The sequence below is a fragment of the Epinephelus lanceolatus genome, chromosome 13 (assembly GCF_041903045.1).
Source record: "Epinephelus lanceolatus isolate andai-2023 chromosome 13, ASM4190304v1, whole genome shotgun sequence".
NCBI classification, from domain to species: domain Eukaryota; kingdom Metazoa; phylum Chordata; class Actinopteri; order Perciformes; family Serranidae; genus Epinephelus; species Epinephelus lanceolatus.
The window spans coordinates 7,265,467-7,275,169 of record NC_135746.1 but is presented as its reverse complement, the minus strand read 5'-3'; the positions used below and the strand labels follow the sequence as shown (position 1 = coordinate 7,275,169).

The window sequence follows — 9,703 nt, the reverse complement described above, 5'->3', positions numbered from 1 at the left end:
GGTGTGGGAGCCCGTCTGTGCAGAGTTTGCATGTTCTCCCCGTGTCAGCGTGGGTTCTCTCCGGGCACTCCGGCTTCCTCCCACAGTCCAAAGACATGCAGATTGGGGATAGGTTAACTCTAAATCTAAATTGTCCGTAGGTGTGAATGTGAGTGTGAATGGTTGTCTGTCTCTATGTGTCAGCCCTGCGATAGTCTGGCAACCTGTCCAGGGTGTACCCTGCCTCTCGCCCAATGTCAGCTGGGATAGGCTCCAGCCCCCCCGCGACCCTCATGAGGATGAAGCCGTTAGAAAATGGATGGATGGTGTATTATCACCTTATAAGGTTAATATAATACGGCAAACTAGTTAGCAAACAGCTGCATGTTTGCAGCATTAGCATTCATTTCAATCACGTCCGTATTTACTGACAATTTATCATCATTTGATTCATGCCTTTATTTCAAGCCGAGTCGACTACTGTGATATACTTTTTACCGGCCTCCAGCTCATTCAAAACTCTGCAGCTTAAAAATAATGACTTGAGACTTTCATGTTTTGTTCTACAACGTAAAGCCAAACACTGTCAGGAGTCCTGAAAGGCTGTCGCTAACTAGTGGCTAAGTGAGTTTACTGAGTGTCGTCGTTGAAGTCGTGCAGCCGTGGTGTAGTTAGATTATAACCCAACATTAGCTTTTTACTCCTGGACTTTGTATCTACGCTTCAAAAATAAAAACGACAACACTTTGCTCTTAAAACCCAATAGACTAATTAAGTTTTAAAAAAATAAATTTAAACACTGCAATGTTTTTTATGTGTGTGATCACTGGGCTTTTTTAACACCTACATTTTTACGCTATCCTTAACGACAAACGCACATTGCTCCAAAAGGCCTTTACAGAAGCATGTGGCTAATTATTATTGTTTCAGAATGACTTCTTATTCCACCTCTGATGAGCTCTGATAATCTCATTCTGCGTAATAATTAGTGATCTGCTTTTGTTTGGGAGCATGTGTAGTCAGAGTGAAGAGACTGTGTCTAAGTTTTCATGATAATTTAAAACAATAGGTCGTGAAAAAAAGCCTTGTGATTATGAAATATTTTTTTTTTAAGTAAAAACAAATCAATATAAAGAACAATTATGTTGATTCTGAAACATGTAGTCTGTGCAAAACTTGTTCTGAAAATAAATAGTTCTTGATCTGAGGCTGTTCTGTAGTTTTCTAATGAACAATAAATAAAGCAACTTTTATGCCTATTTAAAAAACTATTATCTGTGATGAAAATGATCAGATCTGATTTGAACTGATCTGATCTTTAAACTCTAGTTAGTAAACTCAATTTGTGAGCGAGGTTTCATTACATACGAGTCTATTGACGTGAGTGTTTTCCAGTTATTAGTCAGATAACACTGGCAAAAAGGCTTTTATTCTGTTGTTGTATAAATGTAATTTTACACTCAATGGTGGGCTTTATTGTCATTATTGGAACGCCAGTGGTGCAGCCAGGACCAAGTTTATTATTATATTGCTCAAATCATTTGCACTGTTTAAAAGTTCAATACAAAAAAACAATACTAATCAATAAGAAGACACAGAACTGCCAGAAAAATGAATATGAGATCAGATTTATTCCAGATGTTTCGGTGGTACAAATTCACAAAAAATCTGATTGCCCCGGTTTATTTTTTTATTCAGTGTGGAAATGGAAGTAAAGCAGGATCAAAACACCATTTTCTCTCAGAGCAGGAGAAGAAAAAGAGGATCCCAAAATTCAGGACAGTGGTACATGTTCCTTTGATGATGTCAAAATGCACAACAGAATGACAGACAACAGAGGAGACGTTGCAGAAAGGATGCCGTGTTTGCTTTATAAATTCAAAACCAACCACAACATTCGCTCCTCCTTCTGAACTAATCTGAGAACTGCTATCGGCATTTTGTGTGCAACGACTGTTGCCATGTAAGGACTTTCTGTCATGACACTACAAGTCGGCTATCCACTTGTCTGCATGACGGCAGATCCAGCAGGCAAAAGACAGCCAGTCTGACTGATCAAAGGAAGAGAGGAGTGACTCATATCTCTGCTGCTCTTTGTTTCTGATCTAATAACTTCTCTGCCTCTACTTGTATTTTGATGTAATCTCTGACTCTCTGTAGGTATGCGGTGCCAAAAAGGGAGCAGCAACACAATAACTAAATGCCCAAAGAGAGCCGTACCATTATATGGATCTGCTCGCTGAAAATGGTTAAAGGCTAATGTTTCTGAGGCTGATGTGTCTCCAGGGAGAGAAGTGATGGGGGAAGCTTTTAGTGGTTGTCAGGCAGAGGGGAGGGATAAGAGGAGGAGACCAAAATGAGGGAAAAAGGAGAATGGAGAAAAGGACAACTGTTGTTTTTAAAAGTTGCGGGAAGACCTGCTGCTGCTGCTGGTGGTTGATCTTGTGATGACTGTGCCGCCACCACCACCACTTCCACCAGTGCTGAGTCTTAGGCTGCTGCCGCTGCCGCCACCGCCATAGCCGCCACTGACATAGCTGCCGCCACCGCCATAGCCGCCGCCACCGCCATAGCCGCCATAGCCGCCATAGCCGCCGCCTCCGCCTCCGCCTCCGCCTCCGCCTCCACCACCACCTGGTGATGAGAAAAAGATGTTTTTAAATGCAATGGCAGGATTCTGACTTTCCATCAAAACTTATAAACCAAACAGATAGCTTCACTGAAGGTTCTCTCATGTTCATCTTTTATATTTTCAAGAACGTGCGTAGAAAACACTTAAATTGCACAGATTTATGTCAATACGTACTGAAGCCGCTGCTTTGGCTCTGAATGAAAACGGTTGCCTGTGCACCACCACCGGCAATTCTGCAAAAAGGTACACAGATGAGCAATTTTAGCTGCTGATGTGGCAACATGTACAATGTGATGCAATGCAATCCCTTGGTGCCTATGAAAACATGAAGATTCTCTGCAGCCTTTGCTGAAATGTTTATACAGCAGAACATGGATGAATTTACACTTTCTTAATCTTAAAGGAAATAAGATTAAGTTGGGACGACCCAACCTGTTGGATGACTCCGTTGGTTTTCTCAGTCCTTTAGCATCTCACAGTCGACCTCTTGTTAAATATCTTTGTGTGATTTTTGACAGCTCTTTCACATTCGATAAATTAGTTCAGTGATCAAAACTAGCTTTTTCCAGTTACGACTTTTAGCCAAAGTAAAGGACAATCTCTCACCCAAAGATCTCAAGAGAGCTATTGATGCTTTTATCACCTCTCGACTTGACTACTGTAATTTTTTGAATATGGGTGTCGATCGAGAAATAGAGAACAGGATCATAAAACACCAGTACTGGCCCACCTCCATTGGCTTATTGTCCATTTTAGAATTGATTTTAAGTTTTTATTGCTTCTTTTTAAATGGCTGGTGCCTGCTTATGTAGCAAAACTTTTGTATCTTCATTCTCAGGTTAGAGCACTGAGGTCGACTGATCAGACGTTCCCAGAGGTAGGCACAAAAACAGTGGTGGTCAAGCCTTTGTGGTGGCTGCCCCTGAAGTCTAGAACAACTTAGCAATTCAAGTAAAAACTGCTCCAACTACAGGAACATTTAAGCCACTGCTGATGGTCCACCTCTTCTCTTTGGTGTACAATTGATTTGAGCTTGACACCTGAATTTATTTAATCTTCTGTTGTGCTGCAATTTGATTCTGTATTCGTCTGTTTTGCTATTTTATGCCTGTTCAGCACTCTGGTCAGCTGCGGTTGTTTTTAAATGACATCTGACTAGTGTTTCAGAAGATTAAATGTCATGTGAACCCAAAGTAACTAAGCTTTTACCTGTCTTCCTCTCCCTCCAGAAGCTTCCTGTAGGTGGCAATCTCAATGTCCAGAGCCAGCTTGACGTTCATGAGCTCCTGGTACTCGCGGACCTGGCGGGCCATGTCCTGTTTGGCTTTCTGCAGAGCCTCTTCCAGGTCCCTAATGCGGGCCTTGGCGTCTTTCACAGCCAGCTCACCGCGCTCCTCAGCCTCAGCGATCTGGGCCTCCAGGTTGGCACGCTGAGAGTTTGTAAATTTAGCAGAGGCTTCAGAAGTGGTATTTGTTATTAAAACGCCTTCTACATGTTCAGCACCTGGTTTTTAAGAAATCTACCAGTGTAACTGATATTATACACACACTACTTGTGTACAGATAAATGTAACTGTGAGCTTACCTGTCCCTTGACTGCCTCAATCTCACTCTGAAGGCGGTTAATCATGCGGGTAAGATCAGCAATCTCACTCTTGGTGCTGCGAAGGTCATCTCCAGCCTGACCTGCACTGGCTTCCATAGCCGCATACTGAAGGAATGGGATAAAAAATCATTCTTATTGCAGATTTTGGTAGACCTTCATATTGGAGTTGTTGGTGAGATTGATTTCTCTTCCTGCCTACCTTCTGTGTGTACCATTCCTCAGTCTCGGCACGGCTGCGGTCTGCCATCTCCTGATACTGAGCCTTGACCTCAGCCACAATGGCGCTCATGTCCAGGTTTCGGCTGTTGTCTATCGACAAAATGACTGAGGTGTCCTTGATCTGTCCCTGGAGCTCAGCCAGTTCCTGCACAAGAGAGATATGTCATTTTTAAAAATGAAACTGAAAGAGTTAAAGAGTAAAGGTGTTACAGTAACTATTCTTATACTGAATCTTTGCCCTCTTCCACCCTCCTAGGGACGCTGGTGTCCTCGGCCAACAGTCTTTCAGAGGCTGCCGTGTGTTCAGTTTTAAAGGTAAAGACTAAACTAGAAGACCTGAGGAATCCATTGGTACCAACCGTGTCATGTATTCTTGTCGGGAAGAGGGTTAAACAACACTCCAAATTAAGGCTATATTTTGACAAGGCGTAACCTGGCAATGCGATATGCACAGGGGTCCATTTAACTTTCCCCTTTACTGACCAGCCCACTTTATGCTAGTCTCTTTGTAGCTACAAAGTAGAGACGTCGAGCATTCAGAGGATGGATGGCTTTCATAGGTATATTGACAATAATGGGGTTTTTCAGATGTTTCCAGAACTGAAGTGCTTGCCATCCAATTGTCGATGATGCAAATGCAATTCTATAGAAATCTTTGAAAGTTTTTGATATCAAATTACAGCACAGATTTTTCTATGGTCTTGGTGTCTCAATGTGTTTTTTTGGAGGGAGTCTGGTCATTTTTTTATTAGTTCTCGAGTGGTCAAAAATGCTTACATTTAGCACCGAATCTGTGTAACAAATGGTATAAAGCCTGAAAATGCATGACAAGAACTTGAATTACCACCTCAAGGTTGTACACTTCCACAAACCAGTCAAGTTGCACTTTACATCCATGTCTGTCCAGACTCATTTGTAACTTTGGCAATTGACAATGCTTCAAATACGGATGTTGTTGTGACATTTTTTCATAACTAGCATATCCTTTAGTTTTGACGTGTTTTGTGAGATCACAGTGACCATTGACTGTCGAAACCTTATCTGATCATCCTTAAGTCAAAGTGGATGTTTGAGGAAATTCCCTCAAGGCCCTCTTGACGTTGACAAGGTCCCAGTGACCTTGACCATTGACCGCCAAAATCTTATCACTTCATTGTTGAGTCCAAGAAGATGTTTGGGCCTGGGTTATTGGGTTCACGAGAATAGGGTGGACCAGGTCACAGTGACCACAGCGAATTCTGACTTTTTACCATCAAAATCTAATCAGTTCATTGCTGAGCCCAAGTGTTTGTGCCAAATTTGAAATAATTCTCTCACGGCATTCTTGAGATAACGCGTTAATGAGAATGAGACGTAAGTACGCACGAACAGCACGAAAACATAATGTCTCTAGTCAGAGCTATTGCTGGCACAGCAGCATAAAAACACTACTGAAACACAGTGCTGAGCTCAAATTAGCCTTCAGGTTTCCAGCTTCCAGATGATGTATACCACTTCTATGTGGCATACACTGTTATCCTGCTATCGCCCCCTAAAGACCCCTAAAAAAGACAAAAATGAGTCGATGGTAGGGAAGGGGAGAAGTGGAAGAGTGATTCCCCCTTTACTGTTGGATCATTTCAGAAGTGTTTCCCTAGAAATGAGAGCAAAGAAGCCTTTTTGATAGGAATGAGGAGTGGCTCATTATTCTTACCGCCTCATAGACAGTTCTGAGGAAGTTAATCTCATCCTGGAGGGCATCAGCCTTGGCTTCCAGCTCAATCTTGGTCATGTAGGCCGCATCTACATCCTGTGAGTAGAGACGAAGGAAATGGTCCGCATTGCCAAGAGGTCAGAGGAAAAAACAATAACTCATTCCACTTTTGTTCTTGACATGGTGGAGTGACAAGCTCTCTAACTGCAGATAAACTCTCACCTTCTTCAGGAGCACAAAATCATTCTCTGCAGCAGCACGCTTGTTGATTTCATCTTCGTACCTGACACACAAACAGTTGAAGAATTAGATGATGGAAAATGACTGTGGTCATCAACGACTGGATCTGTAGCTTTTGTGTTCAAAGATGTGACACGCTTGGTTTCCTGTGCTCATATTAACTCACTTCTTCTTGAAGTCCTCCACCATTCCCTGCATGTTCTTCAGCTCTCCCTCCAGCTTCACCTTCTCATTGCCGAGCCCGTCCAGCTGCCTGCGCAGGTTGCTGATGTAGGCCTCAAACATGGCGTCAATGTTGGAGCGGGTGGTGGTTTGATCCTGCATTAGGCTCCACTTGGTCTCCAGCATTTTGTTCTGCTGCTCCAGGAAGCGGACCTAAAAGAGAAAATCATTCGTCATGCTTTGATCCAGTCTCAGTTGGGGCATGGTATTCTTTTGAATATGACTACAAAACCACATTAATCTGATCATGTAATTAATTAAATAATAGGACAACATTAAAGACTAGAAATAGTCCACATCTTTCATCATCTATGTGCTCGTCAGCATCGGTGATTATTAACTTGTGCGTATTCCACCAACACGACGCCTGATGCAGTTGTCCATCAGTTTTTAATTCAGTGAATAAAATATTGTAAGGGGGGAATTCATCTCACACGCTGGGATTTTTATTGCTCTGCAGATTTTAACGTTATTACTTCATGCTTAATTCAATTCAACCAAAGCTAACAGTCAATATTTGTTAGACCGTTATCGTAGAAATAATGTTAGCCTTGGGTTTGCACTTGCATGTTTAAAACTGAAGTAGACAACTTATCAGCTAGCTAGCTATGCTATGCTAGCTAACGCTGTCAGCTTATCAGCCCCTTGATCATAACATCTTAGGAACTTTCACCACTGCTCATTTTATAAAGGCCACAGCAAGAAAATGTATCAAACTTTGCTTGTAATAATAATATTGAGAAGAAGAAGAAGAAGAAGAAGAAGAAGAATTGATAGGCACAGTGTTGAGCTCAAAATCCATAAAACCAGACTGAAAACGAAGGAAATCTGAATCGATTGCATGAGAGTTTATGGAGCACAACCGTGTTGCTGTTGAACCCCTCATCGGAGCTGGCTGATGCTACGCTGTGATTGGCCAGTCTGCGTTCAAGGGGTGGGACTTAGCAAAGGGTCAGTTGCAAACCTTAGGCTACAACATTATTTTTACAATAACAACCTTACGAATATTGATTGTTAGCCTGCTGTGTCCCGACTGACAACTAAATCAGGCGGTGTATTGGTGGAATTGGTTTCTGACTGAAATTAAAAAATGATTAACAGTTGCCACGCCCTCTCAAAGTCAAGTCTTGATACACTTGTCTATATATTACACGGACTTTGTGGCCTTTAAAACAAAGTCAGTCAACCTCCACCTCCCTGTAATGATTACTACAGCCACTAGAGGGCACTGCCTTGCAATAAATATAAGTATGGATCGGAACAAGCTGCCCTCACAGTCGACGTAGATGGATCATAACAAGTGAGAGCAGCCTGCTCTGAAACCAGTCACACTTGTAGCCAGTGCATTTACCAAGTGTGTCAAACTGAATGGATGTTCTTCGCTTTACACTCTGCTTATTGCACAACTTGCTGCTTCACACTCAGTTTACACATCTCATAACTCTAAACACTGGTCTCTGCTTTGCTCCAGTACTTTGCTAATTGCCTTTCCACACTGGCACATGAAAACCCACTTAGATAATGTGTTCACTCACAAATCTGAGCTTGTGCACTATTAAAAGGCAACAGGTAAACATCTGGACAGAGTGGTGTGGATGAAGTCTTCTGGCCAGACCCACAACAAAGGCGAGATTAAGCCTTTTCCTAACATAGATGTTTTTCTTTTCTCATGCTGCACATTCGTTTTTGGTTGTTAGAATATTTTGAGAGAAGAAATTTGAAGTCATTTGTATTGATAGTGTGCTGTGTTTGGAATTCACATCCACACTTTACACATTTAGATACCTGTGTGTATGTGTGTTTACTACATGTGTGACACCTTCATTGCAGCCTGCGCACACAGAAAAGGCAAAAGCCACAAGTGTTCATGCAAAAATGACTGTTTTTAAATGAGTTTGAACAGTTTTGCAGGAATTTAAAAAAGCATAATGTTTTGCTGCTGTGCTGTTTTGTGGTAAGTGTGCAGAGTTTTGCAAATATAGCCTACAGTTTCAAAGACAGTGCCCAAGCAGGTCTGTTGCAGCCATTCACGCTTGCACACACCAACAAACTCTACTGTCTGCACTGTATCTTCTATCTCTTCCCGATATTGTTTGTTCCCCAGGTCATTCATATCAACATCTATTGTTTAATGACATCACAGCTCTTACATAAATAGCACTCACACACTGAGATGGTGTGGGACATGAGAATATAGAAAAGAGCTACTCACCCGGTCAATGAGCTGTGCGAAGCGGTTGTTTAGAGTCTTGATCTGTTCTTTCTCTTGGGTTCTGACAGTCTGGATGGTGGGGTCGATATTAATGGGCACGGGGGCCAGTAGGTTCTGGTTGACTGTTACATTCGTGATTTGCCCACCCATACCACCCATACCACCCATACCACCCATACCTCCTGAGAATCGCATACTTCCACCTCCGCCACCTCCGCCACCTCCGCCACCAATACTAGATCCAATGAGAGAAACACGGCTGTAACTACCGCCACCACCGCTATAACCACCACTGCCCTGACCCCTGCCGTAAAAAACCTGACCACCATAAGGTAACATCATCGAGGCAGATGACATTCTAGGTCCACTGGAGGACAGCTGGAGAGATCTTGCATATTGGCGACTACCACCACCGCCGCCACCACCACCAGCAAAACCACTGCTGGTGCTGCTAACACTCATATAACTTCCTCCTCCTAATCTACGATTCATGGTTAGTTTTGTTTCCTCTGAAAGAGAAGGATTAACAGAGAAAAGGAGCAGAGAGAGCTTTGGCAGAGCAGAAGAGTGCACTAAGAGGAGAGTCCCTCTAAGTATCTTCTCCCTGTCCGTGAGGGATTTTTATCTGCCTTTGACTGAGGAGGAGGTTCCCGTGAGCTCCACCTCCTCTGCAGGCAGGTAGATTGGCTTGGAGCACCTCAGCCTGTCAGACAGGTAACAGTGCCACCCCTGTAAAGTGATCGCGGCTTGACACACCCAGGTGCTGGCAGAGGAGTGGCACCGGAGCCAGGGGTGGGAGGGGAGGAAAGGCATGCTGGCAAAGACATTTTTACTTGATTAAAATTTCTGAGAGGTGTGGGTGGTTGGAGGAGTGGCAGGGTATGGGTGAGGACCTGAACA

At 43.0% G+C, this 9,703-nt stretch overlaps 1 protein-coding gene across 1 annotated transcript; it reads right to left on the bottom strand.

The window, feature by feature from the left end:
• Positions 1-1,591: 1,591 nt before the first annotated feature.
• LOC117270503 (keratin, type II cytoskeletal cochleal-like) lies at positions 1,592-9,395 on the bottom strand. Its single transcript, XM_033648142.2, has 9 exons — positions 8,804-9,395; positions 6,536-6,744; positions 6,352-6,412; positions 6,130-6,225; positions 4,417-4,581; positions 4,197-4,322; positions 3,821-4,041; positions 2,786-2,844; positions 1,592-2,613 (listed from the first exon to the last, which is right to left on the bottom strand). Exons 1-9 carry the CDS (start codon positions 9,293-9,295, stop codon positions 2,378-2,380), a joined length of 1,665 nt encoding a protein of 554 aa, XP_033504033.2. The 5' UTR covers positions 9,296-9,395; the 3' UTR covers positions 1,592-2,377.
• Positions 9,396-9,703: the final 308 nt, after the last annotated feature.

What these genes read in the sequence shown, in the direction of transcription:
- LOC117270503 (XM_033648142.2), bottom strand. Translation starts at nt 9,295, where the DNA reads ATGAATCGTAGATTAGGAGGAGGAAGTTATATGAGTGTTAGCAGCACC. An exon ending in GTGGAGGACTTCAAGAAGAA is followed by an intron (nt 6,413 to 6,535) that starts GTGAGTTAATAT and finishes TTTGTGTGTCAG; the next exon opens with GTACGAAGATGAAATCAACA. An exon ending in TTGAGGCAGTCAAGGGACAG is followed by an intron (nt 4,042 to 4,196) that starts GTAAGCTCACAG and finishes ACAAACTCTCAG; the next exon opens with CGTGCCAACCTGGAGGCCCA.